This window comes from Theropithecus gelada, chromosome 14, assembly GCF_003255815.1.
Source record: "Theropithecus gelada isolate Dixy chromosome 14, Tgel_1.0, whole genome shotgun sequence".
Taxonomy (NCBI): Eukaryota; Metazoa; Chordata; class Mammalia; order Primates; family Cercopithecidae; genus Theropithecus; species Theropithecus gelada.
This window is the reverse complement of record NC_037682.1, coordinates 49158180-49175313: the sequence shown is the minus strand read 5'-3', so window position 1 is coordinate 49175313 and position 17134 is coordinate 49158180. Positions and strand designations below refer to the sequence as shown.

Below are 17134 nucleotides of genomic sequence, written 5' to 3'. Positions count from 1 at the left end.
TGAGCACCACACGTATTCAGCATTAAGCCACAGCCTTGAAGTCATGGCTTTGTCCATAATCATTGGACAATGATTGTTTCAGATATCAAAACTGGATAGAAGCTTTTATCTCTATCTTTATAAAAATTCTAACATCAGAAAGAAGAAATTGGAAATAGAAAAGGACAGTTTCAGGCATAATGAAAAAAATGAATGATGAGATTTGTTCAGTTTGAACTGAAAATAGTTTAAAAGAGAAAAATAATGCTAGTAAACTCTAAAATTCAGATACAAACTGTAAAAGAAAATCAAAATGGCATAGAATTTTACAAACTGTCCTTTAATGCTTATCTAGACCAACATCCTCATTATATAAATTAAGAAACTAGTGCTTAGATCAATTAATTAATGATTAGACACAACCTAGTAAGTTAAAAAGAGTTAGGATAAGAATGCACATCAATCCCAAGCCAATATCTGTAAGGATTCTCAAGTTAAACATTCTGAGAGAGAGGTGAAGATTTCCAGCTAATGTCGACTGTTTGGCCAGAAAAATGTCTATTTCAATATAAATGGTTGACTAGAACAATAGCAATAATTAATAGGTTTGTAATTTTGCATTTGAAGTATTTAAGTAAAAATTATTGTGAACCTGACGCAATTAGAGATGAGGAACTACGCTAATTCTAAAACCACACCCTGTGCTGGAAACATCAATTAAGAGGATCAAAAGTGAAAAAAGTGTGTTTCCTAACAAACCTAGTAATCACAGTCCAGTAGAAGAATGACAATATTTTTGTGCTACTAGTTAAAAGGAGGCTAAAGACATTCAGCCTATTGTATTCAGATACAACAAAAGGAAAATTGCAGTGAAGGGTCCAACAAAGGCACTTGTTGAGCTTCTGAGAAGCTCAGTGATGAAGAAAAGCCTGTACCAGACATTTTGAGGAAGGTGGAACCAAAAGGCATAGACAGTTAAAGCTTTCAGGAATTCTAACACAGGTGCATGCACGCGCACATGCACACACACACACACATATTGCAGCAGCAACTTCTTTCTGTAATGTTTTCCAAGAGAGTGGAAAAAGACCACAAAAATGTGTCAACATCAATTCCACTCCTGGGGAAACGCCCTAGAGAAGAAACTTGTTCACATGTGCATCAGAAGATAGGTGCAAGAATCTTATTTTTTGCACTAGTAGAAAACTGGAAAAAGTCCAAGTGTCCAGAAACAATAAAGACGAGAATATACTGCTATATAGCATAGCATGGAATAGTATATGGAAGATTACACAAAAGAGAAAATGAATGAAAGTTCACACAAAAAAATTGATGTTAGAATACAAAAATAAAAAGCAAGTCACAAGAGGTTACAGTATGACATCATTTTTATGAAGTTTGAAAACAAGGCTAAACAATAATTAATTAACAACCTATTCAAAACTATTTTAAAACAAAAAAGGTAGATAATCATTAACTTTGTTAAATTTGTAAACTGGCAAAAATGTAGATTAAAAAACAAAGATTGGACAGGTGAAGAAAACATAAGTAGATTCAATAGTATTAGTAATATTTATTAAGTTGGATGCTGAGTCCACAAGTGTTTGTTTTACTTTTATGGTTTATAATATACATATCAAATATTACATAATAAATGTTTACATTTACTCCTTCCTTTTCTATTCATTTATTTCTTTTGATATTGCATATATATTGTATAAGAAGAAAGAATACAGATCCCAAAACTGTCCCCTATTATTTCCTGAGACTCCCAGAATAAATTCTGAAGAAGTCAGTCTAATGAATTTTCAATAGAAAAATGCAAAATATTAATGATCCACTCAAACTCCACAAGTTCAAAATCATATAAGACTATAACTTCTTTCATAAAACGATCAGAAATCTGCATCCTCTTTCTAAACAACAAAATGCCAGGAGAGCACCTTCTGGCTTCACAGTTCAATAACAGGAAAAATCAGAAACAATTGCCTGCATCTGTTCCCCACATTCTTGGAGAAAGAACCTTCAAAATAAATTTTTAAATCTGAAGAGATAGAAATGAGCAAGAAATCTGAAGCATATTTTCAAGGCAGAGACACACAAACTGAAGTTAAGAAAAAGATTCAACCAAATAATACATTACCCAAACTGTAAATGGAGGTTGCAAAACATACAGCAAATAGAAATAACGAAGAGTTGCCCAGAAGGTCTGGGGTTCACAGAATTCTGGCTCATTTTAAGTTTTTTAAGGTAATACGAGACGAAGACCAGTTTCCAAAAAAATTAGAATGCAAATATACTTAACACGAAAATATCCTGTACATAATTCTTTTCATAATTGAAAAACCAATCGTTCTAGCTCCTCAATATAATCCCTAAATATCATTGTACAAAACTTTCAGAAAATATTTGTTTATTTAAACTATCTGGTACTAAGTAAGTATTTACTATGAATATGATATAAAATTTTTAAAACAGGAGCAAGGACACAAATATCATTGGGAGGACAGATTTTATAGAGAAGAAAAAAATGAATTTAAATGAAGTTGTATCAGCATTGCTCTGAATGCCCAATTGCTTCTTCACCAAAAGTATGAGTGGTCTTGGGAAACTTCAGCGTTTAAATGACTTGAAACTTCCAATTTATTTGAAATAACAATTTTGGGTATTTTAACGAATACTTAAAGTGTTTCTTATGCAAAAATCCAAAACCTTTCCAAATTTTCCTTTCAAAGAGAAACATAAAACAAGGCTTACATCTGGGATGTTATAAGTGCTTCACCAATATAACTTTCAATCAGAATAGTGGTAAAAACCTAATGTCCACAAATTTTGCCTTAAAAATTATTGTGATGCTTTCACAGGGTGTGAATGTTAAGTAAAAAAAAATGGGCTTTTAATAGATTTTTTACTTTAACAGAAACACATTGCTCTTAACTGGATACTATCTAAAAACCTCATCCAAGACTTTACCAACCTCTCTCACTGACACCATCACATTCCACATATTTTTCAGAAGGGAAGATTGGCTTTCAGTGGGGAAACTTTAGTATCAGCTTTTCCAAATAGCCTGAAAAGAGAGTTAAACTGAATTGCTCTTCCAGAACACAAGAACATCATTGCTGCCAAATGCTAAATCCCTTAACACCATGGGACATTTCCTATGATTCCGTCTGTGGTACAGAATGAGATTCCTAGAATATTTTTCTTTTTTAAAAGTTTCTTCAAATAATAACAGCAATAGTAGTCATAATAGTAATACTAGTAATAGTTATAATTACAGAAGCTATATATTGTATATATTAATATGTCAAATCCTCACAATAACCTTGCAAGGCAGGTATCATTCATACAGATTTACAGATGAGAGAACTGAAGCACAAAAGGATTAATTGGTCCAAAGTCTCATAACCAGGAAATAATGCTGGCTACATTTATTGAGCACCTACTTTGAGCTGGCAATGTTCTAAAAGCTTTATTGCCTTAACTAATTATTCATCTTCATGAAAACCTTGATCCTCATGATAACACTGTAAAGATACCCATTTTTTGGTTGAGAAATTAAAGCAGACAGATCAAGTAACATGCTCTATGTCATCCATCTAGTAAATGCTGAACTGAAATTCAAACACAGCAACCTAGCTCCAGAGTCTACACTCAGTAGGCTATACTGTTCTCTCTAAATATTAAAACTTAGATTCAAACTTGGATCTAGCTCAAACACATTACTTTCAAAAATGAATTTCCTCATTGTTTGAACTATACCATACATCTCTTTTAGTACAGCAAAGGCTATCAGAGGAGCAAAACACAGCTTATAAGCAAACCAAATATATTTCAGTGAAAATATATGTAGAAATACAAATGATTGTTTAGAGATGTGAACAATGATAATAATCCATCAGATATACACATAAACACATGCTCATTCTTGTGCTGGGAAACAGCTGCATAATCCATTGGAAAGCCTGTCCCACCAGGAATTCAAAGCTCAAATGCTGCTGTCCCTTCTTACATGAACAGTAAAATGAATCCATATACTTTTATTACCATGATATCAGAAAGCACACAATTCCACTGGGCAAATACTCTAATTTCTGACCAATGTATGTCCTATGGAATTGTATCTAAAGCCTGCACACTTTCCATTACATTTATGGTTCTATCAGAGAGTTCATTTATTCTAATATTTCTACTTAATACAAGCTTTGTTACTCTCTCCTAATCACAATAATTATTACCTAAAGAATAAGTTTTTAAAAAGAGCCAAAGAGTCAGGAATTTAGTTTTATTTTGTCAGACAGCTGAGAGTTTTAACAATGTTTCCCTTTTCCTGCAGTCTCACATGACTCCAGAAACTGACTCAAACCAGTGCCCTCAGCCTAGGATCATATACTTAGTAGTATGATACACAAGACATGATAGTGGCTGAAGCACTATTATTAAAGAGAGATTAAAACAGCTGTACATTATGCTGAAGCACTCACTCTTCCCTTTACAAACAGACGGTCCTGGATTACAAGCAGCACTTGACCATTTAAATCACGACAACAACCAGATTTAACCAGCTGGGCCATATTCTCCTAGGCAGTGCCTGTTGACCTCCTCAGTCACAGCTGCTCAAATGAAATTCTCATTAGACAACTTATTTTCAGAAGCCAAAGGACTCTCTGATTAAATATATGTATTTAGATATAGAAGTCCTTTTTAAAGTATTCATTTTCTGACAACTGTCGCTTATGTTAGAGCCCAGCTATATTGGCAACAAGACGGGTGATACAAGGATAACTAAAATTCATCGTTTTATTATAGCTGAAGAATTTTAGCCTTGGAAGCATTTTAACCTGAATCTATTAATCAAAGCCTTCCTGTACACTCTACCCACCAATATAAACAGTGTTTTAAAAGGTGGTTTCTGACATTCAATCGTTCAATCCTTCTATGGATCTGTCTACCTACCTACATACCAATTTACCTATCTAAAATACTAAATCAAAGTTAAATTTTCAAAAGACAGAAACTTTGCCTATCTTCCCATAAGTCTCAGTTTAAGAGAGGACACTTCTGATGTAGCACCTTTGTTCGACAGTGTTTGACAATCTAGTCAAATCACTGCTCAGGAGAGGGCACTTCTTGAAGGAATAGTAGATTAAACACTGGACACTTTGGTTGATCAAAGCATCTGCCTGGAGAGTTTTAGTTTCATCATGCAAATATAGTTTTTAAAAGGACCACAATAAACTTTTTACAGATCAGTTCTTGTAGATGAGGGCAAATGAGGGAGAGGTATTTAGTCAGATAAAGAGTAAAAATATTCTCCAGAACAAGAATAATGCAAGAAAGGTGATCATTTATTATGTCAATCACACAGGCTTGTCTCTCAGCTAATTATGAAGTATGGCCCTCAAACCATGAAGTAGATGTGAGGGAGAGGTGGGTAATTCATTTGAAAGCTTTTAGGTGTCCAATGAGATAATTAGGTCCCAAATGAGGAGATGGACCTGGAACTTTAAAGGATTAATGTCAGGCAAATATTGGTGGAGCTGTTATACCTCCTTAGATGTAGAATATAATTATTTGAGAATCAGAAATGTATCCCAAACTTTTTAATGACTCTTTCTATAATTATTTCTGTTCTCCCATTATGCTATTCTATACTATGCTCCAAGTAGATAATCAAAATTAGGATTCAAGCTCAAGATACCAAACTCAGAATAAAAAAATTCTCATTGCTCCCATGTCCAAAACATGTTCCTCCACTTTTTTTAAATCGTATTACTACATTCCTATTTGCCCAGAGTTTAAAAACTCTGAGCACTCTTTGAACCATTCTTCTGTCTTGGTTCTACACTTAAACATTAACTCTTAACAATTCTATCTCCTAATATCTTTTCCATATGCATCCCCCTTCCTTCCTCACTTCTGCTGCCTTCGTTCAGCAGACCCTCATTATCTCTAGCTTGAAACAATTTCCTTAATGTCTCTCCCTGCTCCCATTCATCCTAAACAGTGGAGCCAGATTAACTTTCCGGAAAGAAAGCTCTAATCCATCACCTTATTATGCTAAAAAACAGTCAGTGGTTCCTCCATCACCTTCAGTGTAAAGTTCAAACTCCTTAGGCAAGAGTCAAAGGGCCTCCATGATCTGAACACAACCTACTTTTTCAGTCTTATATCCCATATGCATCTTCTTTTTAAATTTAGAACCTGAACTGTTGGCCATTTTAAAGTTCTCTACCTATTCTTTCTGCCTGAAATGTTTCTCCTCTCAATTTCTGTCTATAAATCCTTTCATTCTCCAAGACCAACTAAGACCTATTTCCCTATAGAAGTTTCCAATGGCTTCCAAGGCAGAAGTAATTTTTCTATCTAGTAAATTCCTATAATATTTTATCTATATAGCTCTATGGAATTTATTATATACTAGACACTGAATTAGAGTTCATTTTTATATGCCTTATATCTCTTACTAGAATATGAATTACTAAAAGTTAGAGACCATTGTTTTATTCATTATGGGTGTACCATATCATCTAGCATAGGGATTCTTTTTTATTTTTTATTTTATTTTTTATTTTTTTATTATTATTATACTTTAAGTTCTAGGGTACATGTGCATAACGTGCAGGTTTGTTACATATGTATACTTGTGCCATGTTGGTGTGCTGCACCCATCAACTCGTCAGCACCCACCAACTCGTCATTTACATCAGGTATAACTCCCAATGCTATCCCTCCCCCCTTCCCCCTCCCCATGATAGGCCCCGGTGTGTGATGTTCCCCTTCCCGAGTCCAAGTGATCTCATTGTTCAGTTCCCACCTATAGCATAGGGATTCTTAACTCGTGGTCCACAGACTCCAGCAGACATAGAATTCAAGGGGTCTCTAAACTTTTATGGAAAAATTATTTTTCACTAGCCTGTATTGAAAATTTACATTTCCTTAAATTATGGATGCAAGTAACAAACTGTACTGTATTTGTGGTTCCTATGACATTGTCACCAATTAGTATCACAACTGATATTTTTATATCACATTATACTTGGAGATATCTCAAAATATCTTTTACACTTATCACTACTTCAAAATTATTATACTGTTAGGCCCTCTATAAGACCTTGTTTTTTTTAATACATTAGTAGAATAGCATATTCTACCATATCACAAATGTTTTACATTATTTACTGTTTTTTGTTTTTTGGTTGTTTTTGTTTTCATTTTTGAGACAGAGTGTCACTCTGTCACCCAGGCTGGAGTGCAGTGGCGTGATCTCAGCTCACTGCAGCCTCCATCTCCCGGGTTCAAGCGATTCTTCTGCCTCAGCCTCCCTAGTAGCTGGGACTACAGGCACGTGCCACCACATCCGGCTAATTTTTGTATTTTTAGTAGAGACGAGGTTTCACCATGTTGGCCAGGATGGTCTTGATCTCCTGATCTCATGATCTGCCCACCGCCTCGACCTCCCAAAGTGCTGGGATTGCAGGCATGAGCCACTGTGCCTGGCCTATTTACTGTTTTAATATGATTCATTTTCTCTGTAACCTGTTTATTCTACCTTATGCACTTAAAATAATTTTTAAAAAAGATCTGTAGGCTTCACTAGACTATCAAAGGAATTCACAGGAAGAAAAATTAAGAATCCTTGAGTTTTAATAAGATGCATTTCAAAGAAGAAGAATATGTAGAAAAATAGTCACAATACTATGTAGTCCTTGGAAAGTACTGTAAAAAAAGATATACCATAAACTGTGGAATATTTTATAAGAATGTTCATAAAAATTCATAGTCTTGGCATTGGAGAAAAGATCAAACTTCTGTCCTCTACAACACCTCTATTAATATGACAACAGAGATTGCTGCATATCTCTAAGGATAGATAAGTTACTATCTTCCAAAGGAGAATATCCCATATAGACAGGTACAACTGTTAGCTAGTTGGTCTTATTAACCATAATCAGGTTCCTCATAACTTCTTGTCACTGATCTGTATTCTATCCCCAGGAAGCTAGACAGTATAAACCCAATCCCTACTCCATGTGACTTTAATCTTTAAAGACACCATCATGTCATCCTTGATTTTGTTTTCTCTGAGGTTAGTATTACTAATTCCTTCAACCATCCTTCTTATTATATAATTTCATCTCTGTGATTATACCAGTTGTTCTCTGAGAATATTCCAATGCCTTTGAGTTCCTTTTAAAGTGTGGTAATTCTGAACTCAACACAATACTTCAGAAACACGCTATTGAGCAGGCAGTTTTTAGTGGGACTACCACTTCTTGAATGCATCATACTGTACTTCTAGTGATACTGACTGAAATAGCACTGGCAATTTTTTTGGCAATCTTCACTATGCTGACCCCATTGCATTTTCTGTGACTTAAAACTCTTAGGTTTTTATTTTTTATTATTTTTATAATTCATCTGGCTGTTATTTGAATTTTCTTCAGTAATTACTTGTGCAGCTGGAATTTGGGTCACAACTTCTGAACTTGATAATAAGATCTATTAAATTTTATCTTGGTAGGTTATTTTTAAGTTCATAGTTTCACTTTGTCAAAACGTTTTAAGCTTTGTTTCTTTAATGTATTATATTCACTGTTCCAGATTTGTGAGATTGGCAAATTTGATGAGCATGTTTTTGGTCATTTCATATCTGCATTTAATATATTTATATTACTTACATTAATATATACTAAAGATGCCTGAATTTCTGATTTTTAAAACATACATATTGCAAAAAAAAAAGATCTGTAGAGTATGAAAACATTCATTACTAGTAGAAATACAGTAATAAATGACTCTTAAAGGACTACTGTCTCATTCTATAAGTGTCTCTCTTGTACAAAATCAACTGTAACACATGGTAACAAAGAGGACAAATAGAAAATTAACCATTACTTGCAAGGAAAAAATGATTTAAAATTCCCTAGTAGTTCAGGAAAAAAAATCATCACCAATGTCTTCATTTTTACATTAAAGAGTCCACCAAAGTATTTTGAAAACCACTTACTTATAGAACTAAAACCATCTTTTGGTGGATCACAATTAAAAGTAATCTAGTGATCTTACTTATTTAGTAGATAATTATCTGGCAATCCCCATTATTCAGAACAAGAACGTGGGAAAAAAAGTCTCAGAAGCCAAAAGTGTCAGCATGTAGTTTGTGCACTAAAGATCATATGTATTTTTCAGAATCTCTCAGCAACACCTCCAGAATATACTTGTTCATATTTCAAATACAGTCCAGAATGTCCTGATTATCTAATTTTATAACCTATAAGTAAATAGGAGAAAATTAGAAATTATTTACAGCTAAGCAAGAAATAATAGCCTGCAACCTGATATTGAAGGAGAAACCAACACACATACCCAAAAAATATACATATACATAAAAGATATATATATCAAGCAGACACAAGAACTCTTAAGTTTCATAATTGAAAAGAAAAATAGCCATAAAATCAAAGTACTAATAATCTCAATGATCACTAGGGGCATTATTATAGCACAGCAAAATACTTGACATTTATAATATATCAGTTATATATATTATATATAATATAATACAATAAGTCAAATGTATATAGTTTATAGTTAATATTTATATAGTTTATAGTTAATTAAAGACATATTCATTATTATTATTAATCCTCAAAATGTTTAAGTTGCAAAGTCAGTAACCAAATTTTAAATTTTGTGGCTCGAGTAGATTGAAGAATTTCAATCAGGGTCACATAATTGTTTGAAGGGTACTGAAGTTCCTAGTCTACTGTATTATGACCCTAGATAATCAAAAAAAAAAAAAAAACACTTCGTGTCATATTACCTGATTAGTAAAACAGGGAAGCATGCAATATATTTTAGAAAGACTTCTACAAAAATTAATTGGAATCTTTTAAGTTTTTGAGCCCTCAAAGGAATAAAATTAAGTTACATGAAAAATTCCCTAATATCAAATCCCAATTTGTCTATAGTATCACAAAAGTATCAAGTTAACTTGCAATGCTAGTAATAAATCCAGAGCTATTAATTACTCTACATTTTAAGGCCTAAAATCTGTACATAAAAACTGAAAGTGCAACATAGTATAATCATCACTTAGACTTGATTTACTTTGTTTAAAAATATTATTGGAGAGTCTTCCTTCCTTCATTTCTGTTTTCTACTATGTACCTGAACCTGAGTGAACTCTTGTACAGAGTAGAGAAGGTAGACGTGGGATGCTGCAAGAGATGTCATGTATCAAAAAAGTCACTCATATACTTTCAGTTTTAACAATATTTGAAGCCCTCTAATCTCCATTCTACAATGTTAGGAGATAAAATAATATATTTATAAAAATGAAAAGAAATCTTTTTAATTTTGTCTTTTAAACAGTTGACATTTTTATAAAGAAATACTATTCACCACAAGGAAATAGGGGAGAAAAAATGAAAAATAAAGTTGCAGCTAGGAAAAATCCCTTATTACCTTTTTCCAGAGTAGGATTATGGTCAGTTTAAAATCTTAATTTGTTATCTTAAGAACCAAACAAAATGCACAAAGTTTTAGAAAAACGGAGCTATCTGTTTAACACTCCTAATGGATCACAATCTGCCATCACCATGGTAACCTCTGAATAACTTTTTCCTAGCTAGTGCCAATTATGCACTCCTCTGGCCCTTGCCCTTGAAATCCCACCTTTTTTTTTTTTAAGGCCTGTAATCTTTAAAAGAAAAAGAAAAAGAAAAAAAAAAAAGAAGCCAACAGTGAAGTCCACACATACCCTCTTGTTCGGTCCGAGTCATTTCCTCAAGCTTCTTCTGTTTCAGTGTGTCCACCACATCGGCAAGACTCCCTTTGCGGCGTTCTGGGGTTCCAAAAGTAACACTGGTCATTATCTCGCGGTCCCGACTCCCTTCGTCAGGCTTATGTGGTGAGGTAGAGGTATTTCGGAAGGAATATAGGGAACATAACTTATTATTCTCTGATTCCTAGAAAAATAAAATAAAATAAAGCCATTAGAATATACATTTCTTTGCAAGCTACTGGAGAAAAAAATCCCAAACTCAGGACAGTATATGATGCTTAGTAGGACAAATAAAATATACTAATTAAAATAAGATATAAGTAATTTAGTAGGACAAATAAAAAATACAATTCTGATTAAACAATACTGGTTAAACAAAGCATTAAAGAAGTCATTGTCAAAGGAACTAATGTGAAGTTGCAGATTAAAACTGTGTGGTTTTTTTAAATATAAAGCAGTTTAAGTGCTTCAAAAACAAACCTTTAAACCCCTTACTCATTTACACCTTTCATTTAAATTAGTTCAGATTCAATGACTAATTATTAGGCTTGGTAAAGTTTTTCTTTTAATTGGACGCTTTTATTAGCAACACTCTTGCCATAGCATAAAAAGAAGCACATCATAAAAAACACTGTCCTTAATTTAGAACCAGTAGAAAAGTTAGCTTCAGTAGCCAATGTTCATTGTTCACCAGAAAATATATAAATGATTTAAATCAGTGCCAGAAAGTTAGCCAACCTGAATATTTTCGTGTGCTGGGGTTTGGAGAAAACTGTTTTGTTTTGGTTTTTCTAGCTATACAGCTGTCCAAAGTTACAGAAGTCTCTTTATATTCCTTACCTTTACCACTGATACTTCAGCACATTTTTCATGTAGCATTTTAAAAAAAATGTCTTTTTTTTATTTTATTTTACAAAGGGACAAGTTTATCCTCAGGTGAGAAGTATTTAAAAAAAAAAAAAAAGACAGGGTTATTGCAGAAATATGTGTGCAGGAATTACTTCATAGTATAGAGAAGTTAGCTAACTGCGAAGAGGGTTAGGTGGATCAGCTGAAAAGGAAAAAGCAAATCGTAGGTGGAAAACAAACACCTAAAAGTTCATAGAAATAAAATATTTTTATATTTCTTTAAATTGGAACTGAGGGTTGGAAACAGCTATTATTTTGCCGTAGCCCTTCAGCAGCCTTGCATTCACCTTTTATCTGTTTGCACAAGGGTATTCTCTCTCCCTATATTTATATTTTTAAAAACGTGTGTAAAGTAAGTCAGCCAGTCTTTGTGATCACCATCAGACTCCTGAAAATCCTAATTGCTCCTCTATCTCTTTCCTTTACAAGGAAGCCCAGTAAGAGTCAAGAGCATAAGGACAAGCATGAGGCAAAAGTTACATAGTTAATAACTAATGGGAAAAGGGGAGAAAAGGAAAATGATATCTGGAGCAGTAAATGTCTACATATATTAAAAGACATAATAATTGTACTCAACAAATGCTAGGTATTTCGGATTACTGTCATTGTATATAAGGTGGGAAAAAATGGATTTTCAGGGTTATTGAAAGCACACAATGAGATAATATTTGTAAGGTACCAAGGCATAGTGCTGGGCTCACAATATTGAGGTGGTGTTTAACAACTGGTAGGTACTATTTCCTGAAGGAAGGAACAGATTTAGGAATGGGACCAAAGAGATTTTTCTTCCTTCTGGACCTGAGGAATTGTGAAGTAAAAAATGTTTATGAGTCTCAAACTAAGATAAATCTTGTGAAACCTGGGAATATATTAAAAACAATTGAACTGTATACATTAAATGGGTAAATTACATGGTATATTTATTTTATCTCAATAAAGCTGAATCTTTTGATTAAGAGCTAAATCTCAATTTTTTCTGCATACCCATTGCTAGTACAATGCCCAGAATAGAGCTGCTCAATATATTTACGCTGAAATAAACGGAAAAGGATAAAATAAATGGGGCAAAGCAGGGAAGAGAGCTCCTCTTTACCTTCCTTCTAGATCCCTTCCTTCCTCCAGGAAAGATGTTTTATCTCACTTAATGTTTACAAGAATTCTGTGAAGTGATGCAGAGGAACCCCTTCTTTTAGATGCCAGTCATGGCTAGTATGTGGCTCCTTGGAACGGCCAGTTCATTCTCCACTTGTGTGAATGAAAATGCAGAGATATATTTGTCAAAGCCATTTAAACCTCTTAATAAAGTCCATATTAGACATCTGACCAAGGCTTTTATGAATTAATAATCACCATTTGATCAATCATACTTCAGTTGCTTCCATTTCAAATGCCAATTATTGTCACATTATAGCCAAAACACACACACACACACACACACACACACACACACACACACAAACAAACAAACAAAAAAAACCCTGACTCAACCTAAGGGATTAAAGAACAAGTCAAAACTGTAGTATGTGAAAGTGGTTACCTACAAATGACTCACCATTGACTATAATAAAGGAGATTTTCCATCACTGCCAAACAAATTGAAAGATGCTAAGAGAGGCTCTCCAGCCTAGTAACAACTTTAGATTTTCCTGAGAGCATTTAGGCTCCAAAGAGTACCATTTTTTCCTATCAGGACTAATGCCAAACAGTCTTATTTACGTATTGTTACGTACTTGTTGGACTATGTTTCTTGTTCTTTACTCACGGGAATGTGGTCACTGCCATGCTGCACCACAGACAATAACCATGGGTTCCTTATTGCAATGATGACCCACACTGTTCTTAGCCCCATAATCTGTGCAAAGTGGCTCAATACTACCAAGCAGCAGACAGCAAGAGGCTAGAGAGTCATGATTTCCCCATAAAAGCCACAAGAATTACTTGCAATATGTCACCAAATTGTAAAAATAGGCAGTAAATAAAAACAAATGGCTTAAGTCGTGTAAGTAATGTTATACCATGCTTAACAACAATGGGAAGGGGCAAAATTTACCATTTCCAGCCACTGCTTTTTAACTTTCTAAAACCTAACAAATATTAACCTTTCATAAGTGGAAGTCTGTAAGCAATTCATCTGAGTAAAAGGGAACATAAATTAATAAACTTATAATAGGTTACTGTCTAATATGAAGTCAATAATGCCAACTTTAAAAAAAAAGTCTTGACAAAGAATCTCTGGTTTTTTTAAGGAGGCTATATAATTTTAAATTAATTTTATTATGAAAAAAAGCCCAGATTATTTTGTAATTTCTTAAGAACAAAACAGGTCCAATGACACATCAATTGAGGCAAAATACCTGATATGGTTTAGATTTGTGTCCCTGCCCAAATCTCAAATTGAATTGTAATTCCCAATGTTGGAGGAGAGGCTTGGTGGGAGGTGATTAAATCATGGAGGCAGACTTTCCCCTTGCTTATGATAATGAGTGAGTTCTCATGAGATCTGGTTGTTTAAAAGTGTGTAGCACCTTCCCACTCTCTCTCTTCCTCCTGCTCCAGCCATATAAGATGTGTCTGCTACCCCTTTGCTTTCCGCCATGATTGTAAATTTCCTGAGACCGCCTCAGCCATGCTTCCTGTACAGCCTGCAGAACCATAAGCTCTTAAACCTCTTTTCTTTATAAATTACCCAGTCTCAGGTATTTATTTATAGCAGTGTGAGAATGGACTAAACCAATGTCCAATGATAATATCTACCAAGTCTTAATGCATGTCACTGTAGGACTGCTGCAAAGAGACTTGAGACAATACATCCCTAAAGTAGTGGTTCTCAAGCTTCAATGTGTAGAATTATCTGGCAAGTGTGTTAAAATGCAGATTCCTTCACCCCATACCACCTTCCACAATGATGGGGCCAAGGAATCTGAATATTGATGAACAACCCAAGTGATTCCAATGCACAGGTCCTGATCCCACTTTAAGAAATACTGCTCCCTAAAGAACAATCATATAAATGTGTTTTGCCTTAATATTATAATGTGAATATAATTGTGTAAAAAATTTTTAAAGCTGGTTGTGATTCTTCAAAATAACATAAAGGAAATTATTTTTCTTCTTTTGATCTTTCTTTTGAAAACAACCACTGTTTAACATGACTAAACACATGAACACCACAAAAAGAAGAACATGTGGGCATTGAGTTAGTAAATATTAGTTTATTCAAAGGAAATTTACTATAAATTTCTTTTCGTTCAACCCCTAACTTCAGCAGCCCCACCAAACCTACAGTGAAGAAAATTTTCAAAATATGATTTAAAAGGATTCCAGTCCCAAATAAAGGAAAAAAGCCACGTTGATTCAGATAATCTAAAGAGCATTTCACTGGAAATCAATTAAACACAGTATGTAAAATATATGTAGATGATTAAAAAGCACAGTAATATCAAAAAATAGTTATTAGACAAAGTTTCTAGGAAAGGAAAAGCAGTTTTTGCATATTTATGAATCAAGAATTTTAATTAAGATGTTTTCCAGTATTTGAAGAGATAAAGATTAAAAACAAAAAATATTAAAATGAATATCGTTCAGATTTTTCAGAAGTTACTATTCAAAACTGATTGTTCACCAATGGCATTCAAATGGCTTTAAATTTAAGTAGCCATCTTATGGTATTGAATATATCAAAATTACTCAAATCTCTGGGCATTTGTGTGTCTTGTTGCTTTTCCATGGAATGCCCTATATCTTCCTTAACTTTGACCCAACCCACTCTTCAAAGTTCAGATCAAACTGCATTTCATCCTTGAAGCACCCCTAACTATACTGGACCTCACTATCATGCTACCCTCCAAACTACACATCAAAGCACTTAATCATAACCACATAATTTAGCATTTAATAATATACTGGAATAAAATATTCATTACTATTTTGCATGTAATTTTCATATCTGTAACTAAATTTTAACTCTTAAAGGATTTCAGGACTTCAAGCTTCTTCTATAGACTTCCAGAGCATACAACAAAATTAAATAAGTGTGGACTGACAAACTTGAAACAACTACTTATCAAATGTGTCAAAAGTAATCAAAAGGCTGGGCACAGTGACTCACACCTGTAATCCCAGCACTTTGCAAAGTCAAGGCAGGAAGATCACTTGAGCCCAGGAGTTTGAGACCAGCCTATGCAACATAGTGAGACCCCATCCCTACAAATAACAACAACAACAAAAAAATAGCTGAGTGTGGTGGTGCGCTGCTCGGGAGGCTGAGGAGAGAGAATTGCTTGAACCTAAGAGGTCAAGGCCACAGTAAGCTGTGATTGCTCCACTGCACTCCAGCCTGGGCAACAGAGCCAGACTCTGTCTCTCAAAAAAAAAGAAAAAAAATCAAACATTAGGTGAAGAGTAAAGATTTGCTCCAACAATGACAAGATTGCTTAAGCTAAACATTTAGAACTGAGATATTAAAACATAAGGAATTTATGATACAACTACATAGTGGAATACAACACAGCCATTAAAAACAAATATATCTATTGAACATACTGTTGTTTATAGTGATGAATAACTATAGGCAGACTAGTTATTCCAATTGTAGGAATTATTTGAGTGTATTATGATTTTATCTATATGATGGAATGTTTTGGAGCTACTGAAAATAATAATTTTGCAGAAAATTTAATGAAATGTGGGAATATTCATAATGTATTATTAGTTAAAAGTATATTAATAAAATTAATACACTTTCTTATTTTAAAATTTTGGATACATAATAGTTGCCCATATATATGGGGTTCATGTGATATTTTGATATAAGCATATAATGTGTAATGACCAAATTTGGGGAATTAGGATATCCATCACCTTCATCAACAGATAAATGAATTTTAAAAATGTAGTATGTATACACAATGGAGAGTATTATTTACAGTAAAAAAAAGAATAAAATTCTGTTATTTGCAACAACATGAATAGAACTGGAGGACATTATGTTAAGTGAAATAAGCCAGGCACAGAAAGACAAATATCACATGTTCTCACTCACATGTGAGAAGCAGTGAATAGAACAGTGGTTACCAGAGGCTAGAAAGGCCAGTGGTGGTGGGGAATAAAAGTATGAAAATATAGTTAGATAGAAGGAATAAGACCTACTGTTTGGTAGCACATTATACATCATTACAAAAATTATGTACAGAAAAAAAGAGATCATAGCACACAATAAAATGTTAATGGTCCTCTGAGTATTGGGATAACAGATAATTTTATTTCCTTTTTGAAGTTCTCTATATTTTGTAAATGTCCTATCACAAATAATACTTTTAATCACAAAATAAATTTCATCTTCACATTTAAATATAAATATCAAAGTCACAGAAATAATTTATTCACAAGGAAAGATGTATTAAATGAAAAAAAAGCATATACTGTAGTATTTAGATTATAACACCAATTATTTAT

The 17134-nt window shown here is 33.5% G+C and overlaps 1 protein-coding gene across 1 annotated transcript in view; it reads right to left on the bottom strand.

Moving 5' to 3' along the window:
* The window catches only part of SOX6 (SRY-box 6), a 417034-nt gene that overhangs the window by 342185 nt on the left and 57715 nt on the right, over positions 1-17134 (bottom strand). Inside the window, 1 exon segment of the mRNA XM_025358428.1 lies at positions 10748-10955. Within this exon segment, the coding sequence (XP_025214213.1) occupies positions 10748-10955 (208 nt within the window).